The following is a 16599-nucleotide window of genomic DNA, read 5'->3' on the forward strand; positions in this document are numbered from 1 at the left end:
CAAAAGTTATTTTATGGATACTTTTATGGGGGAAGAATGTGTTGCCAATCCTTAGCTCATTATCAATACAGAATTCCAGCATTTTTTCACCATTGGTATTGATGGTTCGTTCTGCTCCATGCTGGCCCATACATCCATGTCCTCGACATAACCTATTTCCGATCCAAGCATTCCACTCCCCCATCACAATAACATGTCTACTTCTTTCCCTGGCTTTGTTTATAGCATTTTGCCTTTGAACATAAAACTGCTCCTTATCTACTTCTTGCATATCTTCAGTGGGGGCATAGATCTGCACTAGCGTAATACTTTCTTCTAGTTCCACATCCACTGTGATAAGTCTGGAGTTAATAGGTTCCCATCCTGTCACTTTGTTTTCCAGTGCTTCTGAAATAATGATGGCTACACCTTATTTTGCCCGTTCATTCCTGCTGACTCCTGAGTATCTCATTACATATCCCTTATCCAAATTTATTTGGCCATTACCTTTTCTCTTGGTTTCACTGACTCCAAGTATGGCAAGCTTGTACTTTTCCATTTCTTCAACTATTTCTACCTCCTTCCCTGACAGAGAGGTCACATTCCAAGTAAAAATTCTCATATACCTTTTAGCGCCAGGTTGTTCCCTTGTTATCCGCCCGGCTACTTTCATGTTTCTCTGAATAATTAATTTCGCTCCACGTGGGTTATTAGCCCTATGGAAGCTAGCATGATGAGGGGACTGCCCTCTTAGCTGTCATGTCAGCCCATTTTCTGTCAGGGTATCTTCCCTTAGTCTTTGGGGTCCACTCCCTATCTGCAAGGCAGCAGTTTGTGGTTCACAGTTCCTCTGCCTCCTCCGCCGTTGAGGTGTTTACAAGGTTCCTTCTTCCGCCTTCGTAGCCATTGACTGCCAACTTCTGATGAATTTATGTGCCATTTCCTGCACAAAGGCCTCATCTGGTCTCCAAAAGGGGAACTCCTCCGCCTGTAGCCGTTGGCCCCCCCTTCTGGTTGTCAGGTTTGGTAATGGCCGCCTGACCCTCGGCCAGACAGTCGCAGGTTGTATCATCTATCGTCACATACGGTAGCAGGATATTCCTGACCTGACAAAGCGATGCATATCAATCACTAAAATATAACAATTACAATTTTATTTCACGAAGTAAATTACAAGTAGGCCTAAAATTTAAATTTTGTAAAAAGTAACAATTATAAGTAAAAATGATTAAGTATGTAATCATTACAAGTACAAGATGATAATCAGAGAGTGGCAAATCAGTGCTGTAAGCAGGAGTGTGGCAATGCTGTCCATTCTAAGTTTTGGACAGCATCCTTGATTTTCTGACTGATGTGTCGACGAGCAAGAACAAAACTTCCTACCAATGTTCATGTGGTCAAACATGATTCAGTTAACTATATGTTTCTTTAGGTTTGCCATGAGCAGGAGTCCTCCACAAATACTAGAAAATGGTAGCAAATCACTTTTCCTGCTGAGGTTGTCCCTCGCAATTTCTATTTTTGAAGTGAATGCACAAGATAACTCTCCACGGACTACCTATTCCTCTCTAATTGAAAAGGGCACGGCCATGATCATGTTCCATCACAATTCTTGAAAGGACATCATGCCACTAATCTTGTACAGTGCTAAGAGTTCACTGCACACAATCTGTCTTGTTTCTTTATATGCAACTGTCAACATTCTTGGAACCTACCTGCAACAAAACTTTTTCAACACTTGCAGTTAAAATATTCTGTACATTCACACACTTGCTTTCCCACGTCCCAGTTGGAAAAAATTTTGCTCATACTTACACATCTGTTTTCCATAACCATATTAATACACTATCACTGTCAGGAGTTTGTGCGATAGCCTACACAGTCTGCCACTGTGAGGAGAGTTTTGACATTCTTACTTGTGCTCAATGACTTACTATTCTGCGATCGACATTGTCATCTCCATTAACTTGTTTCATTAATTTGTTTCAATCTCTTTTGAATGTTTCCCATGGTCTCATTCTCAAAACACAGGTTTTCTATATCAGCATATTGCTTTTGACCAACATCAAGTAGACCAGCCATCTCAAATGAGTCCATCCCATTGGACTTGTCTCTAGCTGGAACTAACTGCAACACGCATAGGAACTGGTTGAAAAGATTTTGAATAAAAGCAGTAAAGTGTTTCTACGAGTATGTACTCTATAAATAGCAATGGTGTCACTTCACTATCTGGTTCAGACTTTTAGCAAGGTGAAAATCACGGAAAAGTGATATGAAATAATACCTAAGAGTAGATCAAAGGACAGATCCTTCGTTTATGCTTGCCAGATACCCACCAACCCTCCCCCCAGAAGTAAAATTACTTATATAGAAAAATTAAAACAGGCACTATGTCAATTTCTGAAATGCGGCCATATCCTGTGTTCCTACTGGTGATAGGGCAGTTCATATAGTTTCTGATAGAGCTCACATCTTGTGTGACCTACCAGTATTGCTACCACATTCCGCGAAAATAATAAAACCGCAGAGTTTGAACGCAACATGTCACGGTGTGAGCCAGATGTAAGTGCAGTATCTGTGATGCACCGTAACTACAGAATGGTTTTATAACTAGCCACTACTGTCAAAGGGAAACTTGAGGCCTGTGGGCCTCTTTGCAGCTCTAACCTAGCCCCCAGACCAATGGCCTTGCCATTAGCCAGACTTAACCAGTCCATCCCATTGGACTTGTCACTAGCTGGACCTAACCAATTCAGATCCATGATCTTATCACTGGCCCGTTAGACGGACTTATCTCATATTCTATCATGAGCATGTTTTTCTCACTAGCATGACTTATGTTCCTAAGGCGACAGCCTTGTGTAGTGTGCTGTGACATAGTGTGAGCCACACCATGTTGAATTCTTAACGTCTCTTTTCTGAACCGGGTTAATAAAGTTTTACCATAGCAAAAAATTACTTTGAATATGGTGCATTAGTTTAGGAATGACACTATATCTAAAATAAGTTTGAAAATTCAGTACAAAGAAGAAGGTGATAATTTTGAGTATATATAAACTGCAGAGGATGTAAAACAATAACAGATTTTGCACTAAATATACAACTTATCTTTGAAATGAACCTCGGCATCATAATCATCTGAAAAAAATGCACATACAACACTTTAATAAACATTCATTCACAATGTATCAATCAATAGGTTTGGAAAATAGGGGTAACTTTTGTTTATTCAATCATCATCATTGATCAAAATTGAAATAATTGCATAAAAAAGAGACCCACATATAAAATTCACCATAGAGTCAGAAAACAATAAAGCCCTTAATTACCTGGACTTAACCATTATGCGCAACAGCAACAACACTTTATCCTTCAATATATACAGGAAACCCACCCACACCATCAATACCATCCATCAGACCTCTGTGCACCCAGACATACATAAAAAAGCAGCTTACAATAGCATGGTCCTCAGAGCATTAACTATCCCTTTATCTCGCAAGAATTACAAAAAAGAAATTAATACCATCTACAACATTGCAGAACACAATGGTTTCAATAGAACCTTCATCAACAGAATCATCAATAGATACAAAAGCAGACCCAAGACTACCCTAGTAAAAGATTCCGCTCCAAAAGAAAAATTTTCCACATTCACTTTCAATAATAGTAGCATTTACCAAATTTCTAATATTTTCAAGAAACACAGCATCAAAATAGCTTACAGAACCTCCCACACCAACTCCAAACTCATTTTCAATCCACACACTGTCAACAATAACAATAGCAACATCAACAACAAATATTTGAACTCCGGAGTTTACAAATTAAAGTGCCAATCCTGTAATTCCAGCTACATAGGTCAAACAGGCCGCAATTTCGTCATAAGATACGCCGAACATCGCAACGCTCTCAAATATAATCGTTTTTCAGCTATGAGCGAACACCATAAAGCATCCAGCCACGAATACACTTCAATAGATAAAGACCTGAAGATCTTGCATTATGAGCAAAAAGGCACCTTGCTCAACATTCTCGAGAGCATCCACATCGATTTAGATCAGTTTATGAACCCCACTCACAATTTAAATGAAGTCAGCGAGAAAAAGAACATTCTACTTGAAACATTCATTCCATACATTTGTCAGAATTTCCATAACACAAACAAACCCCACCTCCATCTCCCTGACTCACCACCACTCCCCCCCCTCCCTCCTCACACCAACCCTCCCCCTCCGCTCCTTCCAACCTAGCAAACACAGCCAAACCGACAATAGACTCGATCACGCGACCGAGACCATCACTTTGTGAAGGCCACACCATTCGAGCTTTAGAAGTCAGCGAGTAAACTAACATCCTCTTGAAACATCCATTCCTTATATTTGCCAAACAAACCCACCTCCATCTCTCCAACTCAACACCCCTCCCTCCCTCAAACCAGCCCTGCACCTCCCCTTCCCCCTCCGCTCCTTCCATCCTAGCAAACACAGCCGAACCAACAATAGACTTGATCACGCGAACGAGACCGTTACTTTGAGAAAGCCAGGCCACTAGAGAGGACAACCACCTACTGCAAACCGTAAGTTTAAGCTTTCTTCACAACCATTCCACACTTTTTACTTATCAACCCATGTTTCTCATACAACCTCATTTTTTTCCATTACAGATTAGAACTTCATTGACGGTTTCCACTAGATTACTACAATTTACTATGCATCTGTCTTCTACCTAACACAGCTTCTCATATTTTTATATGCGGCCCTTCCGACTCCTCTATAATAAGGCAAAAACACCAGCCAACATTATGAAACAATAATGAAGAAAGGGACCGCTAGATTGAGAAGATATTGAGAATGCTGCTATTTCAAAAGCCTTAAATTTCATGTTGTTTTTTCTCTTTGTCACAGACTTTTCGCCTGCAGGTTAATTCAGGCTTGGTTTCTCTCAAAAATGTTTGCTCCCGCTCTCCTCCTGACCAATTTGTTGTGATGGGTTTCCACTAGGATGATTCTGACAGCAATTTCAAACTGTTTTGTCATTTTTAAAGCCAATAATTTGTAAACTATGAGGTCCACAACCTCACCATGCGCTACTATTATTTGTTTCCATCTGCATCATTTGTTTTCTCATTCCCTTGTTTCTTAGGTTAACGCAGTTTTTAGTATCAATTATTATTTCAAATTAACACCTGCTTCACTGAATTTTGTCGCAGTAAGTTTTTTGCTCTGCATATTGATGTAAATAGTGTATATTTGTGCTGATTTTGTTTTCCGTCTAAGCTCTCTTTTGTTTTTTTGTTTACTCTTTCATTATGTTTTTTAGCATTTTTTCAACTTATATTATGTAAATTATTCCAACCCCCTAATTTTTTTCACTGAAGATGGCTCAAGCGAGCCGAAACATGTCTGAATTTGTTTGCTCCGTCTAATGACGGAATATATGATGTATTGAATAGGAGGATACCCTCATTTTTCGCCATTGTAAAGTGAAAACCGTCAATACGGAATGATTCTAATATCTTGTAATAATAATAAAAAAGAGAGGTCAATACTACCGGTACCATCTGTGCTCACCAATACTAGTGTCTCGGCTCTGTGCGGAGTGACTGTCTTTTGTTTACTTATTGCTTTCTTGCAGATGACATGCTCAGGGTGGTCGACAAGGCTGCCAACCTCTCTAGTTAAGAACTAAAACAAAGGGGGTCTGGGGGCGTAAGCCCGGAGGTTAGAGGTGTCACGAAGCAGCGTTCGGCCTCTAGTTTCCTGTGTAAACACCATTGGCCTGGACAAGATCACTGGTCTGCATTGGTTACAGTAGGGGGTGGACAAAACCACTGGTCTGGATAAGTTAGGGTAAGGGTGGACAAGACTGCTGATTTGGGGACAAGCAAAGGGGGTCTGGGAACGTTAGACCCCAGGTTAGAGCCACTGCGAAGCAGCGTTAGGCCTCTAGTAACCCTGTTTAAGATCTCCTTCCCCCTAGAACAGTGTGCAGGAATTCCTTACCACCACTGCAGCGCTGTACCCTCCTCTGCATTAAGGTAAATTTTATATAAAATCTTTCCTATCCTGTATTCAGCATTGGTTCCTTTATATGTCCTGTTCCTTTGTGTTTTTATTCTGCTGGGATTGGTAATACAATTTAAGCCTAGTTATTATGACTGACGTGAATGACATCACATGCGACTTTACAGTTTGTAGTTTGGGCCGATGACCTTCGACGTTAGGCCCCTTAAAACAACAAGCATCATTAACAAGCATTCAGATACTGGTGATCTGGCAACCCTGTTTAGATCTGTGAATGACAGAACATTAGGAGAACACACTTAACTACAGCTTTCTTCCGATAGGTGGCTAAGAGTCACCCATAAGGTTCTGTATGAACTGCCCACCTTGCAGCACGACTGGCCTAGGCGCATGTGTTGGAGGAGCATGTCGCTGAGACCACCGAGTTACTAAACAATACACTACAGGTAGCATTGGTGCTATCGTCTGCAAGAGAATCACTGCAGCGAGCGGAGCATCTTGAAATCATAGCTGTTTGGCTGTACAGCTTTGCTGCACTCAACAATGTAAATAGAGCCTTTTAAAACTGTGTGGATATTAATATGGTATAAAATTCTTACATGTCAACATTCTCAGATACTACAGTATACTTGTGATGCTACTGTCCAGTAGAAAGAAAGCCCACAAAGGTTAAACACAGGAGAAATGCATGATAAATTGGACAGTGTTCAGCTGCGATTAAATCACACAAAATCTATTTACTGTTCATGTTAAGTCTTCAAACGATGTACTTTGAGATTAGGAGTACATATATTTCTCTACCTTTTGTGCAAATGGCTAGGACTTTAAGCATAATTCTATCCAACAGCTGAAAACATACACTATGTGATCAAAAGTATTCGCACACCCACAAAAACATTCGTTTTTCATCTTAGGTGCAATGTGCTGCTACTTACTGCCAGGTACTTCATAGTAGCGACCTCAGTAGTTATTCGACATTGTGAGAGAGCAAAAAGGGGCATTCCGCGGAACTCACGGACTTCGAACGTGGTCAGGTGATTGGGTGTCACTTGTGTCAGAAGTGTGTACGCGAGATTTCCACACTCCTAAACATCCCTAGGTCCATGTTTCTGATGTGATAGTGAAGTGGAAACGTGAAGGGACACGTACAGCACGAAAGTGTACAGGCCGACCTCATCTGTTGACGGACAGAGACCGCCAACAGCTGAAGAGGGTCGTCAAGTGTAATAGGCAGGCACCTATCCAGACCATCACACAGAAATTCCAAACTGCATCAGGATCCACTCCAAGTACTATGACAGTTCGGCAGGAGGTGATAAAACTTGGATTTCATGGTCAAGCGGCTGCCCATAAGCCACACATCATGCAGGTCAATGCCAAACAACGCCTCGCTTGGTGTAAGGAGCGTAAACATTGGACGATTGAACAGTGGAAAAACGTTGTGTGGAGTGACGAATCACGGTACACAATGTGGTGATCTGATGGCAGGGTGCGAGTATGGCGAATGTCCGATGAACATCATTTGCCAGCGTGTGTAGTGCCAACAGTAAAATTCGGAGGCGGTGGTGTTATGGTGTGGTTGTGCTTTTCATGGAGGAGGCTTGCACCTCTTGTTGTTTTGCGTGGCACTATCACAGTACAGGCCTACATTGATGTTTTAACCACCTTCTTGCTTCCCACTGTTGAAGAGTACTTCGGGGATGGCGATTGCATCTTTCAACACGATCGAGCACCTGTTCATAACGCACGGTTTGTTGCGGAGTGGTTACATGACAATAACATCCCTGCAACGGACTGGCCTGCACAGAGTCCCGACCTGAATCCTATAGAACACCTTTGGGATGTTTTGGAATGCCGACTTCATGCCAGGCCTCTCCGACCATTATCGCTACCTCACCTCAGTGCAGCGCTCCGTGAAGAATGGGCTGCCATTCCCCAAGCAACCTTCCAGCACCTGATTGAATGTATGTCTGTGAGAGTGGAAGCTGTCATCAAGGGTAAGGGTGGGCCAACACCATACTGAATTCCAGCATTACCGATGGAGGGCACCACGAACTTGTACATCATGTTCAGCCAGGTGTCCAGATACTTTTGATCACATAGTGTATATCTTTCAAAGACATATTTTACTAATTCTATGGCTGAGACGTCTCAATTCTTGGAATTGTTGATACTTCCTCCCCAAACGTGGTTGTAAATCACACTATCACCCTCTATGGGACGAACTTGTCTTGCTCGATGTGAAATGAAAGATCTGGCTTGACGATTTGTATTGAAATGTTACCATTCCAGTTGGCACCTTGCTACTCGATAACTCTGTGGCCGAGAATTATTTCAAGGTTTTAAACTGACCTCCTTTCGACAATACATCTCAATTTTAATACATAGGCTAGTCCTTCACTCTTCGTAATACAGCTGGTAAGATGAGACAAGCTGTAAAATGAATTGCGTCAGTAACTAAATGAACATTCTACAAGTAGCCTAATCATGAGTATGTTTCTCCGTAATCGTAGTGAATTCGGAGTAAGGTAGTAATGAAAATGAAAACAGGAATGTTAATACCATCAGATGATATTTCTCTTCCACTAAGAACGCTGGTTCCCAAAGATGTATGCAGGTCTCAGAACCTCTGTAAATATGAGTGTGTCGATATTAGATCAACATTTTTTCGATTAGTGGAAAAGCTGTTTTTTGTAACTTTTTAACTGTTGTTATTTGTACAAGTCAGTTATATATGTCGATGTCTCTCGAAATCGGGGTCTTACAAATTGAGATGTGTGTTTACCTGTATTTTTCGATACATTTTTGGGAACTTCAAGGCTGATAGAACATGGAATAAGGCGTTTCTACGGGGTTTGGAGCCTACGAACTCAATTGGCACTTCCCATATGCAATACGAATTTAGATTTGTTTATTACAATGGACTGGGCATCACAGAGCAGATCCACCAACATAATTCAGCACGAGCCGCCACAGTAATAATGCTACTAAGGTTGGTGAGCACGGGCAGTATTTCTACCAAACAGAATGAATGATCCACGAGTAGACACTTGAAATCCATATCATCTTAATAGGCCCACTCTCACCCACAGCATGAATGGTAAGATCAACAGCTGTCTTATAATCGGATAACATGAGAGTGTGGTTCCAGCAGAATTTACAAAGGCCAGAGAGATACATGCACTCTCGAAGATTTCTATATTACGCACATTTGTCTCATTAGATAAGAAGCATGTACCAGTACTTGCAGTATTTTAAATATTTTAAAGTGAACATTAGTTTCTTTAGAAATGGCTAAGATGAGATTCTATTGAAGAGAAATTGACAGTACGATGTCTATCACATTCTCCCACAGCGCAAATATATTTTTGTTATTCTTTTTCATAAAAACACGTATGTTAAGTAAGACTGGAGGTTAGATTTAATACAATATTTATGTTCAGCCCTTTGTCACCAGCGCCAAATGACACGGAAAAGGCCCAACCTTCAAATAATGAGAATGTTGGGGCACAGAAGGAGAAATGTTTGAAAATAATGATATTTTACATAATATAATTTGAGTGAATAACCAACAAATTTGGTTTACAGCCTGTATGAACATTCAGAGAAAAGGTTATGAAGATACTGATTACAGCTTACATTTCTGCAGTTCTTCTTTCTGCCTCCAATTATTATATCGCTCAGCATAATCTTTATTTATCGTGAGTTCCACTTCCGAGTCAGAGTCTGAAAATAATTCAGCCATCACGACTTGAACTACGTTAAAATAGAACGTATACGGCAATCATAAAACATATATCTTTGTTAAACGGTGCTACAATTCTTCATACACACTGGCAACAACAAAAAATTGCGAAATATCCACAAGTAATGTAATTCTCCCGGTTCCCTTTGTGTTTTTTGTTCCGATCCGCATATTAAACTTGTGCCAGAACCCACACGACCCACGACCCCACGACCCATACCAGCACATGGCATGAAAACAAACTGACAGCTGTAAATCGTTGCATTTGCCAACGTGAAAACATGAAATGATGCATAGTAGTGTAGTAAGAAAACTTGGACTCAGAGTTTAACTTAATCTTGCGTGAACATAAATTCTCTGTGTTCTTTAGCTAACTTCAGTGCCCTATCCCCTTGACAGCATCGAACCATAGCTGTCTACATTTACTGGCTCTACATTGAACGTAAACATTGAAATGTTTATATTGGCACTATAAAGTGCAGTGATCACGAAGCTTTGGTCTCGTTCACTCGTTAATTGATGGATAGTGAGTTAACTATCTTTAACCCGCTCCTTCCGGTTATATTCTTTGGTATGTTGGTTTCGTTGATCTCCCAATTGTAAACAAACATTGACGTTTAGGAGAGGAAGTGCTTTAATATTTATTACGTTTTCTTCCGGTGAGTTAAAATTACACTGACAGTTCTCATTATTTCTTCCACATAAACAAAAGTACCATTTTTTGTTTTGTAGGAGATGTAGTTATTACTGAAAATTAATATATATTTTAACATTGTTCATATTTTCAAAGACTACTGTTTTAACGTTCTTCTAATTTCTTATATATTCGAGAGAGTCCTAGGTGTCTAATTTTTGTTCTTTCAGATGCCAAATCTACTAGTTGACACTTACATCCGCCTAACTGGGTCTATATTTAATTCTTCTACTTTGGAAATAGGAGATCAGCTCTTAACCAGCTTAGCCACCAAACCAGTCATGTAATCTATAATCCAAAAGTAAAGTTGAAGGCGGGGATGGTGAGCATTTAAATATGTATCACCTTTAGTTATAAATTGTTAAGGGGCACTCAAAAGAGCATTATAACCTACTGTACATATAACTCAGTCATATGATGTATTTAGTTTTCACTATAGTCTGATGGTTTTTGTTCTTTTCGCACACGTTATTAAGTGGTAGCGGTCACACTTCCCGTTACACAGTGAACATAACACAGTCTTCATTAAGTTGATGAAACCTGTGTGTTCGCCAGACCTTGTGATGAAAGCCATGAACTGCAAGTCTAGTTAGAACATGTCTTTGTTCCTGCCCAGTCTCTGTCCATTGCTGATCTATCATTGCACTCGTGCCATAGAACTTGTGGTCAATGTAATTTCTCTTTCTCTGCAGTAATTCGAGATGGGCTTGGTAGGGACCAGTAGATGGTAGCATGAATTGCAGTCTCAAGTCTTCTATGAAGAAGCTTTCCCTTGCTAATTCGTAGACAATCCTTGAGGGTGTATGTGTCCCAACTCCTAGAGCTCTCTTCCTGTATCTTGCTTTCACAGTTTCTAATAGTGTGAGGTTGCTGTTTGTGAGCTGCTCCCATATTAATTCTATTCCAAATGGCACAATTGATGTTATGAATGCCTTAATTAATGTCATTACAGTAGGCAAAGATTTTTAAAATTTTAAATTCTATGCATGGCTTTTGTGGTTGCTGCTACTCTCTCTTGAACGTGTATTCTGTAGGAAAACAGGGTCGTTTTCAGGTACACTCCTAGGTACCTGAATTTGTTCACAGTCATCAGCATACCTCCTTGCAGAATTAGGTGGTCATCAGACGTTAATTTACCTCCTTTTCTGAAGATCATGTACACTGTTTTCTCTTTATTGATCTCTAAGCTGTTTTTGCTGGCCCAAGGTTCAAGCTTCTCGAGCGAAGCCTGCAGGTTGTCTTTGCACTTTGATCCTAGTGCCATGTCATCTGCGTACATAATTAGTTTCACTGTGGGATAGACTCGGATTGCGTTCATAGTGTCAGCTGTTAAGATGTTAAATAGTTTTTTTTTTACAAGTTGTTTTACGTCGCACCAACACAGAGAGGTCTTATGGCAACGATAGGACAGGAAAGGGCTAGGAGTGGGAAGGAAGCACGAATCTTCAAAGAAGTCTGCATTGTGACCTTTACCTCACAAAAATGTTGCTATTTCCCAGCAAAGGCTAAAGAATCATGACAGAACTGCCCTCCCAACTTGGTAGGTTCGATCCTGGCTCAGTCCAGTGGTATTTGAAGGTGCTCAGATACGTAAGCCTCGTGTTGGTAGATTTACTGGAACGTAAAAGAACTCCTGCAGGACTAAATTCCGGCATCTCAGCGTCTCCGAAGACCGTTAAATTAGTTAGTGGAATGTAATGCCAATAACATTTTTATTATTATTAAAACTGTTCCCCAGCTAAACCACCTACCTTCTAAATAGAACAACATTTCTATATATTCAGAATTCGTCTCTTCCACAGAAGCTTTGAATTGCCTGTGATTAAGAGAACTAGAACAAATTATGTCCACAATTTTAATAACTTTGTGCATCACTTTGATAACTTCTTATACTTTTGCATCCCCCCTGTGGCGCAACAGCCCCGGAGGACCATGGCCTACCAAGCGACCGCTGCCCAGCTCGAAGGCCTGCAGATTACGAGGTGTCGTGTGGTCAGCACGACGGATCCTCTCGGCCGTTATTCTGGGCTTTCTAGACTGGGGCCGCCATCTCACCGTCAGAAAGCTCCTCAATTGTAATCACGTAGGTTGAGTGGACATAGTACAGAAATATTTAAAATAGTTATATTTGAATCTGCCTTGTCAATACACTTATTAATGAAAAAAATTTATTTAACCAAACATGTTTCAAGATTGTGTTATGTTGTGTTATTCTTTGATCTGACCACTGATGAAGGGAATAGTTAAATTCCTGAAACATGTTTGATTAAATAAATAATTATCTTTCATTAATAAGTGTATTGACAGGACTGATTCAAGTATAACTACCGTATTTTAAATGTTTCTGTACTACATTCAAACTAGTCAATATGGATCAAACAATCATTTTAACTATTATGGTTAAGATTATCAACAGGCTGAGTGGACCTCGAACCAGCCCTTAGTTGCAGGTAAAAATACTTGACCTGGCCGAGAATCAAACCCGGGGCCTCCGCGTAAGAGGCAGGCACGCTACCCCTACACTGCGGGGATGGCACTTTTGCACACATTGCCTCTTAATGAATGATGCAGTGAAGCTCAATGACCAATATACCTTCCTGTTTCACCCTATTGCTTATTAATTCAGCCAAACTACATTTTAAACCACTCGTTTAAGGTATGCTGTCAGTAGTGACACCCATACAGTTTGTGCCACTTGAGTGAGATCATTAACTTTTCTGTCATATCCCATCACATTAAAATCATTAATGCCACAAACATAAATCAGTGGGCAGAGTCAGTTGTGTCAGAAATTTTGTCACATGCAGTGCAAAAGGTTTGAACAATTATATAAATTTGTTTTGCAATATAATTCAAACATTGGAGGTGAGGTTTTGCACTGGTAAGATCACAGTGCTACGTAACAAATGTGTCAAATTGAGTATTTTCTAGTTTTGAGGACTCATTACATTCACAAATTTATTTAAACACTCGATGTATTCTCCGTCAGAAAATGATTTTCAACAATCAGTTTTGTAATTTTTTACCTTGCGTGTGTTGTTATTTCTAGTAACAGCAATTGTCCTTTTTGCAACACTATTTGCAAGATTCTCTGCCTTTCTGAACCAACAAATCAATCATATGCTGAACTATGCTTTGAACAATAATGTATTTAAATGTTGTAATCTTTCACTACCGATACTCTTTCGTTATATATAGTAAGCACAATATACCATCTTCATGTCCTTTAAAGAAATATTTACCATGCCATGAATCATTACATTTTCAAATTGCTGTTAGCTTCTGTGCATTTCGTTCTCAACTACAAATGTTTGAACAAGACAGAAAACAAACCAAGGGAGAACTGAGATTCAAAGGAATTTATAAATAGCCATTACTCTTAACATTCCGCAGTATATTTTTTAATTACTCAGAATTGCTGTCAGTGGTTGTTGAGGTGATCAACCTTCAGATAAGACAATAGCTCAGTATGCTGTCGGCTTATTAGCTAATAGTAGGGGAAAAATCTCTCCATGAATTTAGCTCTTACTACATTTCTATTGTTTCAGTTAACCTGTTGTAATAAGTACATAGGTTTAATTGCAGTTTAGAATTGTAGTGTAGTTATTTTTATTAGATCTTGTCTACCGAGCTTGATAGCTGCAGTCGCTTAAGTGCGGCCAGTATCCAGTATTCGGGAGACAGTAGGTTCGAACCCCACTGTCGGCAGCCCTGAAGATGGTTTTCCGTGGTTTCCCATTTTCACACCAGGAAAATGCTGGGGCTGTACCTTAATTAAGGCCATGGCCGCCCTTCAGACTCCTAGCCCTTTCCTGTCCCATCGTCGCCATAAGACCTATCTGTGTCGGTGCGACGTAAAGCAACTAGCAAAAAAAAAAAAAATCTTGTCTGCTTTGTCTGTTTGCAAGTTAGTAATAATAATAATTAAAGGAGATAAGAGACCCACTCAGCAGGAAACTAAAATACCACCAGGGTTTTCAAGAAAGGCCAAAGTTGAAGACGGGAAAGACGTGGATGTAGGAAAGAAAAGAGCAACACGGCAATGAATGAAAGAGTAATGGGCAAAGATCAAAGCCCAGGGAAGACAGTTGAAATAACATGGTCCTTAGTAGCCTGATAAACGCGACTTACTATAAAAAGGGTGCGCTCCTCAAGGGAGCGATCAGTTGGACTTGGTCACCCCAAGGAACGGGATATCATAAGTAGAATCTTCAATGTGCAGACCAACCCATCGACGGCAGAAGGGGATTGGGCAGTCGGAGGCCCGATCTGCAATTCCAACGGAGCGGTCATACTCGCCTCAGAAAGGAAACTGGACTGCCCTTCCCTGTCAGTTGGATTTACCAGCAATGCTTTGTGATTTTGGCAACATTATGACCCCAGCCAACAGCGCCTGCACTGCCACAGCACATTTTTTTTGCTATTTGCTTTACGTCACACTGACACAGATAGGTCTTATGGCGACGATGGGACAGGAAAGGCCTAGGAGTGGAAAGGAAGTGCCCGTGGCCTTAATTAAGGTACAGCCCCAACATTTGCCTGGTGTGAAAATGGGAAACCACGGAAAACAATCTTCAGGGCTGCTGATAGTGGGTTTTGAACCCACTATCTCCTGGATGCGAGCTCACAGCTGCATGCCCCTAACCGCACGGCCAACTCGCTCGATGCAGCACATCTACCCTGATCAGCTGCTTTGCACTGGTCGGCCCCATGGGATATATTGACGACGACCTTCTAGGCAGCTCAGTTTCTGCATCTGGCACCCCAGATGAGGCTGGCACACCAGCTGCCCAGGATGATGACTCTTATGACAACGATGGATACGACTCCAGCTTTATTCGTCCACTACCTCGGGTTTGGCCTGATCCTGATTCCCTACATCCTATTCTCACACGTCGTCCATGGCCAGACCACTATACTTCAGTGGCTGCCCCACTGCCTCATCCAGTCCCTTATGGGGACTCAGATTTGGCACGCTATGCCACCACGATTATAGCAGATGGCGTAAACTTACCCCTCCTGTCCCAACTTTGCCCACACTGCTCCTAGATCAGATTGTCCAGGACTTGGTCCACCACCGTATTCTTGTGAAACATCATTGCACAGCAGCCTTCCCTTTCTTGTAGTCACGAAAGAGGATGGCTCAGCATGCATAATCCATGACTTATACAACTGGACGGAATATATACAGACACCTTGATTCTCTCTCAAGGGACCAGCTCAAGAATGAAGGCAGTTGCTGCTGACAATGTGGGCAGTGCTACACTGTGGTGGTTTAATGAGATGCGTGCACAGAACATACCAATTAATGGACCCTTGATATGTCAAGAAGCCTTAGATTTTGCTAAGTTGCTTGGGGATTCTATTTTCAAGGCAAGTAACGGATGGCTGCAGAGGTTTAAGGAGCGGCATGGGATCATTTTAAAAGTTATTTCAGGTGAAGAAAAATCAGCACCTTTAGGTGACGCAGAATGTTGGCGGTGAAACACCATGTGTAAACTGTTGGAAAAGTACGGTCCTGAAAACATGTACAATGCAGATGAGATGGGATTGTTTTACCAGCTGATGCCAGAGAAGATGGTGGCCTTTAGAGGTGCCAGAATTTAGTCCCATTGGAGTTCTTTTACGTGCCAGTAAATCTAACGACACGAGGCTGACGTATTTGAGCACTTTCAAATACCACCGGCTTGAGCCAGAATTGAACCTGCCAAGTTGGCATCAGAAGGCCAGCTCCTCAACCATCTGAGCCACTCAGCCCGGCAGTTGACGCATTAAGGAGCCCGATGTACATCGACCCGCCTTGGCAGAGACAGGCAACTGATCAACTTTTGCTTTTCCTGTTCTGCCTTGGCTATCGTGTCCTTCAGGATTTACGGCTTTCAGGACGGGAAACCAGGCTTTGTTTACCCATTCAGTTTCCTGGTTGCGGTTGAAGCTCTTGGTGTGCTTCAAGATTTCAATGGCTTCCCTCTGTAGCCAGGTGTGGTAAGACACAGTAGTTGACAGTACTTTGGTGTTGTTGTACTGTATGTCATGGCCTGCTAGCAGCGGATGTTCAGCGTCTAATTATCTATCTGCTTGTACCAGCCAGCTATGTCTGTTGTTCTCCTTCAGTCGTGTGGTGATGCTGCGTTTTGTAGTGCCTACGTACACCT

General features: G+C 41.2%; 2 protein-coding genes across 2 annotated transcripts in view; one reads left to right on the forward strand and one right to left on the reverse strand.

The window, feature by feature from the left end:
* Positions 1-9952, reverse strand: part of LOC136874827 (protein KRI1 homolog) — a 170163-nt gene extending 160211 nt beyond the window's left edge. Inside the window, exon 1 of the mRNA XM_067148504.2 lies at positions 9645-9952. Coding sequence (XP_067004605.2) covers positions 9645-9750 — 106 coding nt within the window. The 5' untranslated portion in view covers positions 9751-9952. The remainder of the gene's footprint in view (positions 1-9644) is intronic.
* Positions 9953-10366: 414 nt separating this feature from the next.
* Gbeta5 (guanine nucleotide-binding protein subunit beta-5) overlaps positions 10367-16599 on the forward strand; it is a 108744-nt gene continuing 102511 nt past the window's right edge. The window contains exon 1 of the mRNA XM_067147382.2: positions 10367-10409. The gene's annotated coding sequence lies outside the window, so the exon portion shown is untranslated. The remainder of the gene's footprint in view (positions 10410-16599) is intronic.

This window comes from Anabrus simplex, chromosome 5, assembly GCF_040414725.1.
Source record: "Anabrus simplex isolate iqAnaSimp1 chromosome 5, ASM4041472v1, whole genome shotgun sequence".
Lineage (NCBI taxonomy): Eukaryota > Metazoa > Arthropoda > Insecta > Orthoptera > Tettigoniidae > Anabrus > Anabrus simplex.